We start from the raw sequence: 13,276 nt of genomic DNA on the forward strand, positions 1-13,276 counted from the left end.
TCTGGCAGCCAGTGGCCTGCCACAAGCAGATAAGTGAGCTGTGCTGAGAGATGCTTTGAGGAATGAATAGGAACAAATTGTTCAGCACTACAGATTATAGTGCTACAAGCTCGCACTGGGATCTCATTCCCTCAACAGCTGCCTCTGAATGAATGGAACATGAAGCCAAAATTAATATTCTGTTTCAACCTGTACCGTATGCCGTTATTTGTTTTGTGGAACACTAAATGCGCATTTTTGTTGTGAGCTGTTGTATGTGAAAGAGCTGTTGTATTCGGAGAATCTCTTGTGTTTCAAATGACAAGCCTGGGAGTTGCAGATTAACTGATGGCTATTCATGGTCGCGCATATAAATTCACAAATCAAGCTCTATCTTATCAATGTCATTAACAAACAAGTCTAATTAGGTTTGCACCGAAAGCTTTTACTTTATGGCTTTCCAAAACAAGCAGTGGAACGGCTGGGCTGAATCTTATCTTTTACACACACACCGATCTCTGAATTCATGTGACCTCTCAGTCCCTCGGGTTTTATTTTCTGATTGAACGAACAGCAAATGATTCACTCATGACAATACAATCATAAGACTCGGTGACCTCCCTTTACATTTGCCTATGAAGCAATTTCAACTAGCCAGGGTCAGTGATGACTGCGTGTTCTTTTATCTCGTCTTATTAGATACATTTTAACCGTTTAGTCTTGGTGTAACCGATGGAATCTGCCGATTATGGCATGTTGTAAAGTAGGATATGAGAGTTTTCTTTCTAAAAGAAAAATCTATTACTTCTGCTTGCAAACTTTGAGCAGTCTTCATGAGATCTTCTTTAGTTTAGTTTGCCCCAGAGCCGTACAGCAGATGGACATCAGACTGTCTGATCACAATGGAAAGGGAGTCTGAATTACGACACACCATCTGGGACACCACTGTATTTCACTATTGCATTATTATTATTGTAATGAGGAAGCAGTTTGCTTTTTTTTTTTTTGTTCTTGTTGTTCAGCAGTGCCATATGTCAGTTAGCACAGATATTTTTTTGCATTTTAATTTTTTTTCATAAGATAATTGAATCTGTTATATTGTTTATATATATATATATATATATATATATATATATATATATATATATATATATATATATATATATATATATATGTGTGTGTGTGTGTGTGTGTGTGTGTGTGTGTGCATATGTGTGTATTAGATAAATAAATATTAAATAAACATTAAAATAAATAAAATAAAATTAGCTATAGTTTTGGGACCTGCTTCATAGTTGTGACACACGTGGACTCCTTTGTTGTTGTTTGAGTCTTGTCCCATGAGCTCTGTGTGCCCTACCTCCTGTTCCTGTTAATTCTATCATTGTCTTCAGGTGAGTCTTATTAGTTTAGTCAATTCTTGTGTGTATTTAAGTTCCAGTTTGATTCTGTTTTATGGTCGGTTCTTATCTTTATATACGTGTGGCTTTTGTCCTGCCTGCCTGTAAATATATTGTTTCTTACGTTCAGAGAAGATTCTCTCGCAAACCACAACCGTGACAATAGTTGAGTTTCAAACTTATTTTTGCTATAAATAAAAATAATTATAAAAGCATAAAAAAGCATGGTTAGACAGGGCTTAGATTAAGCCAGAATTAGGTTCAAACAATACATTTAAGTGTCTTTTTATAAACATTACTGGTGCGTATCTTGAGGTTCCTTCAGTTAAAACAGCCCAGATATGCATTTTAGCCTGGGACTGGTCTTAAGCTTTGTCTGTGAAACCAAGAGGAAAATTAAAAACGTTGCAGTACCTTGGTAACAGGTTGAACTCTTGAGCTTGGTGAAGTTATAAGCATCTTGCATTATCCGTATCACCCATTAGATGTGTAGAAACACTGAAAGACAAAAGATTATCCTGGCGTCCTGAATCATTTAGACAAGTATATTCCACTGAGCTCCTGTGGTCTTTCAGGGGTGACGTCATACCGGATTGAGCACCGTTTTCCGCTTTCACGGGTGTTCAAAGAGACAAATCCTTCATCAAGCTTTCCGCTGTCCTTTCTCCCTCTGGAGCCCTGGTTTCTTTCTGTGTGACCTTTGACCTGGGCTCTTTTGCCGTGTGTTTGGGTGAAAGGTGGCTGGAGACTGGAGGTCAGGGGAAGGATAGACACAATGAGAGACACACTGGGCCGGGGGCTACACACCACCATCAAACCAGTGTCCCAGTGTGTGATTTCTGTGGTGTGAGTAAGGCCTATAGATTTATAGTGTTTGGGTTATTCTGAATTCTTTCGTTCATGGGATACTGGAACCACAGGAATCTCTGCGTGCTGCTGGATTCATCTGTGAATTCTTAGAAGAGGATTCATTTTAATGTGACGTGATATCTCAATTTCATCTCTCTTTATGTGGCATATGCCACATACCTCAGCCACCAGCTTCTGCACCGCATTCAGAAAAGAGCTGTCAAAACAATTCTGCCCAGTATAATAAAGCAATGATTTAAAGGGGTCGATGGATGCAAATTTCACTTTGCAAGTTGTTTGAACACGAATTGGAAGTGTGCGTACACATCTATTCTACAAGGAAAGGTTTTTTCCTTTAAATCCTATTTTAAAATGAGTTAGCTGTCATCAGACCATCATTGCGTTGACTCCGGTGCAGAAGAAGACAAAAATATCTGATTAAGCTATTGAGGTGTTTTGCTGTTGGATGCAGTAATTAATATAGCAGTCCTCATTTACTTCTGACATTAACATTACATTTAAGTCTGCTCGTCCCTACATGGAAGAGAAGGGCCGGGTCAGCAGAGCTCATTAGCATTTAAAGCAACATGGACTAGAATGGCTTGATGAAAACAGCTGATTTTGTCAGGGTAAAGAAGACGTTTTTTTACACTACCGCTGAGAAATCTTAACCTGAGCATGTTATAGACTTTTGATTAAGACCCTAAAGAATCATATCAACTTGTGAAATCCAGTGAGTAGTGCTTTCTTCTCAATTGTTACATTGCTTTCTTCATAATATTAGTGACTGGTGTGGATGCAGATATCTGTGGCCCCATTTGCACCTGCTCTTAGCCTGACATGAACCCTCTGCCCTCACATTACGTTTAGGGCCATTTAAATTTTTGTTATGTTTTTGAAAGAATTCTCTTATGAAGCATTTCTGCATTCATTTAATCGGAAATATAGCAAATATTTTTAAATATAATGCAAAAAAACAATTTTCTATTGTAATATATTGTAAAATGTAATGAATTCCTGTAATGCAAGTCTGAATGTTTTGCATCACCGCTCCAGTCTTTAGTGCCAGCAGTCTCAGGATGTGTTTTCACTTGTAGGTTAATTCAGCTGATTGTTTCCAGCTTTCACACTTCACACATATGTAAACACCCTTTAGATTAGAACTTCATTTCTAGTCTAACCTCTAGACTTTGATAGATCACATCTGTCTGTGGAAAAAGTAGTAAGAGTCGTTGGTCAATATGCGGTTCTGAATGCAGAATGAGACTGCTGACCTGGAAATGCTGGTCGGAAACTGCTCTCATATGGCTCCGCATTTGGACACAATCGGTCTGGGCCTGTTCTTGACTCGGTGAAGAGCAGTTACAGATAATCCATCGATGACAGATGATCGTTTCCACTCTCACCAACAATTTTGCAAAAACAGCCGACAAAACTGCAAAGGGTTCACCTTTGAAATGCTGATCTTGGTGGAACAAAAGCAGATGAATGGCCTAAATGTGAACTTGAGAGAGAACGATTCACAGGCCTGTCATTTATAAATATGAATGTTTGAATTTCCTGAGGTGTTTAGAGAAATCATGTGCCTGTAAGAGCATGCCTGCGCTGATGTTTCTTCAGTGAAATGCTCTCATTTTCTGCACAGTCTGTCAGTGCTGACTCGCTGCCAAACGTAGCGTCATGGCTTCTTTCAGGGTGAATTATAGCTCGTGTTTGCCCCCAGCTGCTGTCACTGGAGGAAAAATCTGTATGTTATTTCCATCTTGTCTAACATGATTTCACACAGAAATGATCTGGTTTAACTGTCTAATATATGGGAACACACTGAGAGTGTCAGCTGGCTCTTGCGTTGGTTTCTGAAGTTAACAGGGAAGAAAATGTTGGTTCAAAACAAAGATTTTGGAATCCTTGTTCTCAGAGACTAGTACGAACTAGTAGCTTCTCCATTTTTTCTTGTTGTTATGGAAACGACAGATCTCACTACTCGCTTGGCCATTGGTCAACTGTCAAAAGGGCGATCTCAGATTGGTCCTTCAAGGTGTCTTGGAGGGGTGAGTCTCAACATTTAACTATAGGGGGGCCTCAGGGCTCAGTTCTTGGACCACTTCTCTTCTCTGTTTACATAGCATCACTCATTGTTCAGAAACATGGCTTTTCATATCACTGCTATGCTGATGGCATTTAACTTATGTTCTGTCCACTTTGGACTATTGCAATGCTCTCTTGACAGGTTTCTAGCCAGTTCTGTCAAACCTCTACAATTAACCAAGAAAGCGGCAGCAAGAAACGTTTTTAATGAGCCGAAAATAATGCAGGTCACACCTCTGTTTATCAAACTGCAATGGCTACCAATAGCTGCTTGCATAAAATTCAAGATATTAATGTCTGCCTACAAAACCAGCATTGGCTCTTTTATAGTTGCACTCTATTCTTTTACTAACTGATTGTTTCTTAGCATCTGCTAAAAGTAATGTAATTTAAATTGCACAAGACGTTTGATTTGATTAGTTGAAAACAGTAACATTTAAATACTTTCTAAGAAGAAATTGAGGGACCCTATCACAAAATTCTGCACTGTTAGAATTTTCTTTTTTAAAGAAGTTTAATTAAGTATTAAATTATCAATATTGTCTTGATAACTTTCTGCAGTGGATTTCTAGTTCTCGGCATGCTTTGGATAAATTTGTATATATTAGGCAAATATTGTATTTTGTAAAACATTGTGTTTTATTTTGTGTTTTTGGTAACACTTTACAATAGGTAACACTTGTTAACTACGACTTTTAGTTATAGTGGCATTATAGTAAATCATTATACCATTCATCAAATCTACATAATGAATCAGTTACATTTAATGTGCTATGCAAGCTGTTGTGACTGAAAAAGATAACATCAATTGGTTTAGTTATGCTAAAGTTAGTTGGAATAGCTTATTTATTAATTTGAGTGATCAACTTAAACATTTGTTTATAGTATTGTTTATATTCCTCGAGCATGTTGGAAATTAATTTAACTAGAAGTTGTCATAACTCATTCTCAGTGAATCTCTTCCACTTGGAAACATTGTTTGTCTTGGCTGGATGTCCAGCTGGACGTGTTATTCACCTCTCCCATTTTCCCACACTTCCAGCCCACTGGCCGTCCTCATCCAGCCAAGCCCACAGAGCCAAGGTTGCCAGGAGGTGCCCGCTGCCTGGTGCCAAGCAACTTATCTTGGAGCTGAGCTGTTATGTCAGCACATCCAGAACCCGCTGACCTGTGTCGACGAGGACATGAGAGCGCTGCAATGAGCACAGGTGCGGGACAGCTGCGGGACTGAGAGTCTGCTGCATGTGCCAGCTGCACTGAAGAAACAAACGGGCTAGCATCCGTTTCATGTGGACCAGTGCGCAGCTGGACTGTGCCAAAGTTTGATTTGATCTGCTGAAGTTGATGAGGCCTCGTGAGTTTCCACGCAAAGCAAATATGGTCCAGAAGAACACAATTTGACTGTACCTTACTGAGAAGCCACAAGAGGATGTTTTAGCCATGAGGAGCAGTCACTGAAACGACTGCTTCTCTTATATGAATATGATAAAAGGTAGCAATGTTCATTTCATTCATTAATATTAACAACTGCAATGACCAAAACTTTTGGTAGTAGTTCATTAGCGTGCAATTTCACATGCAAAAAGATCTATTCTTAAAGTTTGCGTGAACCGGAGGTTTCCGACCTATTTTGAACGGTGACATAATTCAGAGAGAAATGGAATATTGGGCGAATTCCAAACAGCTTTTTCGCTCCCTTCAAGGGCACTTCAGGAAAGGAGACGCGATTCGTAGAGATGAAAGTCAGCAACTCAATCCCTTCAAAGGGCCTTCCAGAAGTCCGTTAGCAAAGGGATCATGCGATGGTCACTTCACGGAAGTTTTTTGATTGTATGCTGTTCAGTTAGAAGCTCTTGAGATGCATTTTACAACAAAATTGGGATTAATTTCGACTTCACATACAAACATAAGTAGAATAGGCGGATTAAATTTTACTTTATTTTAATATGATACAAAATGAGTGATAGAACTGCTGGGAGCGCTGAACGCTGCACGTACACAGAGCGAGGATCTGATCTGATGATACTGATCTGCTGTTAGAAGTAGAAGCTTATCTCCCCTGAGACACTATTTCAGCAAAAGAAACAAAGTTGCAAAGTTGTTGTCGGATTTCATTGGTGATTTCAAGTATAAAATTTAATCATAAGCTTAGTGAACAGTTTAGGAGACTTTGACGTTTTCCAATACAAAATGATAGGAGCTGCACTTAGACGCCCGAGAGGTGTCTTAAAGAGACTTTGGGCATAATGATCAAAGATATCCGGAGGCTGCATTCGAAGGCTGCATGCGTCACTGAGGTTTTCTCATTTCAGAAAAGCAAGTAGGACGCTTCGAATGCAATCTTCGAATGCGTCCTTCTTTCACAGCAATTCGAACGAAACATGAAGTGTATCCTCTGCTGCCAGAGATAACCCACAATTCTTTGCGTCGTCGCAAACAACCGTCGTCAATTTGAATAATGCAGGTGCCGGCTGATGTAAACACAAGCGCAGATGTGGTGTTTACAACTTAACGTTACCTTAAATTGAAATTGTACATACACTGCAGCTAATCAAACACTGAACAACATAAAAATGTTTTTTTTTTGGTAATTTCTCTTCAAATTTATAAATAATTTTGCTTCATTTAAGTAGTGTGAGAGCTCAACGTGTGTTGGAACAGCAACATCGTTCACCATACTGTAGGTTTGCATTTGGAGGGGCGTGGTCAATGATGTCACGCTCGCGTTCGAACCATCAAACTGACATCATCGGAGAATGCCAGTCATTTTAGAGGGGAGTAGCATTTTTTTTTAGATTTGGATTAAATATTAAAAAGCAAACAGGTTTTTTATGGATCGACTCGCAAAGGTTAATTGTTCAACACAAAAACAGCAAGACTTTAATAGTTTAGACGCAGTTCACACTGAGGTCACTTTCAAACCAAGCAGCTTTCTGTTGAAGAATTTGTATAAATTCGGGGGTCCAAAATGAATGAAAATTCCAGGTGAAACTGATTTCTGTTTATGACTGAATCACCCCCCACGATATTTCAGATCAACAGTAAATGTGACTTTGTGTAAAGTCGACTAAGCGGTAAACACTTTATTGTCTTGGCAAAATTAATATTTAGTACGGTATCGGGGTGTCAGCATTTTATAATCCTTTTTAACATTGCTCATCCAACGAACTATTTAATTTGCTGTAATTACCACACATTGGTAAGAGTCACTGCAGAAGTCATTTGCACAGGTTAAAGGATTTCCTCGTGGATTCGATGAGTCGATCTGACTTCTGTCAACTGTGTTTCATACATCGCTACTAATGACAACAGACAATGGACCTTTTTTGCCTTCTGCATTTTCCTAATGTGACCGCACCCTGATGTTTCAGCACCGACTGTGTGCTCACGAAATTTTCATAAGATTTGAATTTCAAATGACACATTGGAGCATTGCCAGGAGTGTTTAACCTTTTTATCATGTTTTTTTTTTGCTAATGAAATTATAGTGTGAAAACTCTTCTCCATCTCAGCCGCTTAGAGAAGCCATGAACTGCTGAGCAAAACATCGTGAAAAATATCTATCCTGGTTTCCACGAAAAACGTTAAGCATTTTCTTAAATGGCAAATCGGCATGGAACTGTAACCAAGACTGGAGTAATGATGCTGAAAACATTAAAAATAAATTAAAAATTAAATTTTATCTATTCAAATAGAAGGCACATTTAAATTGGTAACAATTTTTGATCAAATAAATGCAGCTTTAGTGAGCATAACAATGTTTAGCATGCAAATCATTTTATTATTGGTTTAACATTTGGTCGTCCGGTTGAATAATGAATCAGCGTTGTGTAGAGAGGATTTCCTCTGGTTTAATGATCACATTATAAAAGTACGGTGAGTAGACGGAGGATCCCTGAGCCAGGATCCGGACGCAGAGTGCTGAGGAGGTGACCAGGTGTCAGATTTTCTGCAGAGCAACTGCTCAACGCTCTCAAACCCTGCTGTGAGGTCAATCATTCACAGACCGCTCCACAGCCCTGAATGAATTAGCAGAAAACACTGCAGACACCGATGCAAGCACACGCACGCAACTAAATGACACCACGACACGTCTTGAAATCGGTCAACTTTAATCTCTTAGAAGACATTAGTTGTATTAAATACACGTTGTTATTGCTTTTCCAGTTTTTCTAATGTATTACGTTTACTCTCGCGTGACAGAAAAGGCTTATAGCGAGGCTGAAACGATATTTACATGAAATACAAAAATATAAATTCACAAAATGGTATTACAGGTAAAATTTACAATAACCAACTCTATAAAATTAAAAATATATTTCTATAAAAAGCTATTTAAATAATCTTACAGCTCAAGTTTTTCGGAGAGCGCAGCCATTCCTGTCAGAAGTGTATTTCTTACGCGTTTGCATTTGAGTGTTTGTGTGGGTGCAAGTATACACGAAGTCTTCGTGAACGTCTTCGTTCGGCGCGCCCAGCCCTGACCTTGTCTTCTCCGTCTTCACAGTAGTTCAGGTCTGGCTGTCGTCCCCCAGCGGAGCTACAACGCGGTGGGCCCCAGTCGCCCCGTCTCTTGCTCACATGCCTGGAGGAGAAAACGCAGTCAAGCAGAGAACATACTTGGTACATTTTCATGTCCTCGGGTGTCGGGGTTATTCTCAGAGTGCATGCGGGTCCTCTTTATATAGACACCCCCGCAATAAACACTGCAGCCATATTAGCAAGTCTTTCATTAGCTGCATAAACAAGAGTAATGTTAGAGATGCATCCTATCCATGTTAACGGTCGCGTCCATAACCCCCCAAAAAAACATTTTATTTATTTGTATTATTTTAACCGTCTCATTTTGCATGTTTGAATGACTGTGCTGGCTCAACCCAGCTTAATAACTGATATTTATTTACTTTATAGGCTGTATATTCAGTATTAATAATAGTCTTAGTTTTTGTGAAATTAATTGGTTTGGTTTTGTAACAAAATCATATATCTATATATATATATATCTATATATCTAGATCAAACCAGTTGAGAAGCACTGCTCTAGACTGAAGAAGAGGCAAGCCTGTGTTAATGCATCACAGAGGAAGAGTGTGTGTGTGTGTGTGTGTGTGTGTGTGTGTGTGTGTGTGTGTGTGTGTGTGTGTGTGTGTGTGTGTGTGTGTGTGTGCATGACTGACACTATGATTAGCATGACCTCAATCTTTCAATAAGAGATTGAAAACTCCTGCTGATACAAGAGCGTCTTGTTTCTTCCCATGATCCGTTTATCTGATGGTTGATAAAAGGAGTGGGTGATATGAAAAAAAAAAACAATTAATAATTTGGTCTCTTATGCTTACCAATGCTGAAATTACAAAATACAGTAAAGCAATAATATGGTTAAATATTAGTATAATTTAAAATGTAATGTAAAACGTGTTTTAATACCTAGACTACCATTCAAATGTTCAGTATTTTATTTTCACATTTTTATTAGTTTTTTTGTTGTAATTATGTGGCAAATATTTTACTTTTTTATTTATTTTATTTTAAAATGTATTCCTGTAATGCTAAGATGAATTTTCAGCCTCATTATAATAGTTTCGTTGTCAATAATGTATTTTTTTTAAATACTTAAATATTTAAAACCGAACAATTTCCTCTTTTTACATATTATTCTATTATATGTACTTCATTTGATTATTTGGTCTTAAAAAAAACAATAGATGTAAATTAAAAGATTGTTTGTTGTATTCTTAATGATATTATGCAACACTATTATATTGTATGTCCGTATTCTTTCAGCATGTGAAAGTTGTTATATGTGTGGGCAAAAAATCTAGAGTAAACTAACTCAATCTCAAATTCTGCGTAAAAGCACCCATGAGTAAGTTTGTCCTGATCTCAGCTTGTTTGGGATCTTTTGACACCATTCTCTACACCGTTATACCACATTTCACCCCAAAACCAAGTCATTTTTGTCTTTAAATTTCCCGTCATTCAGCACTTACTTGCTAATGTTCTGTCAAGGTCGGCAATGAAGTCCTCTAGCTCTTTAGTGTCTCCGAGTTTAGCTGCAGAAGACGATACGCAGATGATGAGCACAGTGAAATGAACCTAAAACCCGCTCATTAGCATTAAAAGCATTTCAAAGAGGCGTGCGTCTGAACTCACGTTTAGGAGATGCCGCCAAGGGACTGTTTGATGAGGGGGAGAAGACGCTGGGAGAGTTGAGCTTCTCGTCGCTGAAGCTGAAGCTGTTTCTGTTCAAGGACTCTGCGCCTGTTACAGAGGCAAAGGAAGACAGACAGAGAAAAGTCAGAAATGTGCGGCACTAACTCCACCACGACAGGTGAGGAACGACCTCGAAATCTGATAGCGATGACAGGCACAGAAAAATCCATGCAAATAAGGCCCATTCACAACAAGAACGATAACTATAACTATAGTTTTAACAATCATTCGAATTCAGTGTGAACCATATCGTTGGAATCACTTTCAGAATTATATTTTTCCCAATAAAACCAATGACAGCCAGTCTGAATCCACTTTAATGAAGGGTGCGAGGTGTCCTTATTACAGTGTAAACATACATTTAAGCACCGAGTAATATTAATAAACTACATGTACTTAATATATAGCTTTGGGTTAACTTGCATCTAATTATGCATCATTTATTGTTATTATACAAGTAAGTGCATGTAACAAGGACAGCTTAAAATAAAGCGTCGCTCGTTCGCTTTTCCTTGCCGAGAGCGAGCAACTCTAGTCTGAGAGTGTATAGTACTGACTGGTGTTGAGTCACCGTTTAACGGCCGATGTAAAAGCAGCGGAGCAGCGCCGCTCTCTACCACACAGGCCTGCCAAACATGTGCAGTGACCCATAACCGGAGGGGGAAGAGGGGGTTGGGGGTTAATCTGTGCTAGTAGAGCGGGTTGAGTTTGTAATCAATGCATGCTCCTCTAATAACAGCCTCTCTCTCTCTCTCTCTCACGAGCGCGGGTTCAACCGCGACCCACCCTCGAGCAGGTTCATTTAAAGCCGAAGATCTGACCACGCTTTATCTTAAAACACTTTGTTTACACATTCTTGGCCCTGCAGAGCAGGCGTGCTGTTACACAGGAGCTCAGCTTTTCCCACCGCCTCGGTCATTAGATCCTCTCGCCCCGGGGGGCACATCAGCTGGAGAAACGTGCCGGCATCCTCTCGGCCGACACCGACCGCATCATCTACATTAGTGCTCTCAAGCCCCAAAATGAGCACAGTTAGTGTGGCTAATCAAATGCACTTGTGAAAATAAAGTGTGCATATTAAAGTATTTTTTTTTAAATGTTATATTTGAAGATAGTACAAATGAAATTAAAGCGCGTTTAAATGTAAAATACGCTTTTTAAAAGTGCCCTTTGTAATGCATTGCATACTTTAAAGGCGTGAACATATTAAAGCATATGCAAAATTTTAACTGTAGCCTGTTATTCAATTTTAAAATGTTTTAAATGCACTACATTGCACTGCATTAAATATGCATTTGGTCAAACTCGTTTAAATTGTATGTTTCACATGCATTTAAGTGACTGAAAACATTACGTTCGGTTCGCACTCGAGTTTATTCCGTTTCTTTATATAATGAGCGGTCTTTTTAGAGCATGCAAAAGCGATATGCTCGGCGGCTTTTAAAAAGGAAGGAGAAAACGCTTCCCTCGTGTTTTATCCAATATAAAGTCCTGAAGCAAACCCGCTTGGAGCCACTGATCCAGATCAATGGCACGTGCGTCAAAATGGCATCGGCCTTGATTGGATCCGAAACGCAGTGGCGCAGACCCGTGAGGAAGACTGCGCAGGAGGAAGGCTCGTTCAGAGTCTGTCACGTTCCCTGTCTGATCCAGAAGGAAAAGGGCGGGGGAAAGAGATCACTTGTTGCTTGGCCATTAAACACGAGAATAGATTTCTATGCACTCCATTCAATGATGCAATCCGTCTCCAGATTCTGGATACGTCCCATCGGCGCTCACATACAAGAAGGTTTGGATATAATGGGATTCAGGCTAAAAAACAAGAGTCGGTGTTTAAGTTGAAATCGATACCCTGAGGTCTCTGGTTCTCTGTGACTGGCTGGAGTTTAAACCCTCGCGCGCCCCGCGCCGCGCTCCGCTCCAGACCGTCTCCGGGCGTCCTGCGGGGTCTGACTGAACCCTCTCCCGCTTCACAACTTCCTAACAGCTATCACAGCTGACCAGCGACAGGCCCGACACGGCAAGGTATCCGCGAGCTTAACGGAGTCTAACGGAACCCGGCCGTTCTTTGCGCTCTCTCGCGTGGGCTCGGATTAGATTAAGACGCGATTACGCGCCGTAACTTCTGACGCGGAGATAACGGCTTCGGCGCGCTCCTGTCGTTCTTCGGGAACGACAAAAGCAGCTTTCTCTCTTTTTGTCTGCCGCATACTCACTCTCGGAGTCGCTGATGCCGCTGTCGCTGACGCTCGCGCTGCTCCGTCTCTTCACGGTTCTCAGGTGCTCGTCATACCTGAAGCGCCGCTTCTCCACCGGGGACGTGAAGTCCTCGATGACAGCGTCGAACTCGCACAGCACGGCGCTCAGGTCGTCGTCCTCCTCGAGGAACGCTGGGGAACGCAACGCGGCAGAGTTTCAGCGCATGCGACAAAGTATAACCTCGGTGTGACCTCCTAAATGTTAACTAGTCTCCGACTTACGTTTGCTCTGTGACTTTATCTTCGGGGACTTCATCTTCTGCGTGTCAGCGCGTTAAACTCCCAAATATCCGATGTCGGAGCGGTCGCCTGAGCTTCTCCGCGCGCTCGGTGGGGTTGTTTTAAATATCGCCCGGCTCCGGGAGAGGGCGGTGACCGGAGGGGGCGTGCTGGACGTGGACGACGCGTCGCCAATGAGACGCGCGCGCTCGTTTTAGCCCTCCGTGTGAGTTACACGGACCGGCGTCGTTCCTCCCCGAGGTATGTGTT

The 13,276-nt window shown here is 40.5% G+C and overlaps 1 protein-coding gene across 2 annotated transcripts; it reads right to left on the minus strand.

The window, feature by feature from the left end:
* Positions 1 to 8,411: 8,411 nt before the first annotated feature.
* On the minus strand, positions 8,412 to 13,167 carry rgcc (regulator of cell cycle). 2 transcript variants are annotated; one of them, XM_043248796.1, is made up of 5 exons: positions 13,010 to 13,167; positions 12,746 to 12,919; positions 10,470 to 10,577; positions 10,307 to 10,369; positions 8,412 to 8,901 (listed from the first exon to the last, which is right to left on the minus strand). In XM_043248796.1, the coding sequence occupies exons 1-5, from the start codon at positions 13,041 to 13,043 to the stop codon at positions 8,894 to 8,896; spliced, it is 387 nt and encodes a 128-aa protein (XP_043104731.1). In that variant the 5' UTR covers positions 13,044 to 13,167; the 3' UTR covers positions 8,412 to 8,893. The 2 variants fall into 2 exon arrangements, with proteins under 2 accessions (XP_043104731.1, XP_043104730.1); XM_043248795.1 differs by lacking the exon at positions 8,412 to 8,901 and having other exon boundaries at positions 10,296 to 10,369.
* Positions 13,168 to 13,276: the final 109 nt, after the last annotated feature.

This window comes from Puntigrus tetrazona, chromosome 9, assembly GCF_018831695.1.
Source record: "Puntigrus tetrazona isolate hp1 chromosome 9, ASM1883169v1, whole genome shotgun sequence".
In the NCBI taxonomy this organism is placed as follows: domain Eukaryota; kingdom Metazoa; phylum Chordata; class Actinopteri; order Cypriniformes; family Cyprinidae; genus Puntigrus; species Puntigrus tetrazona.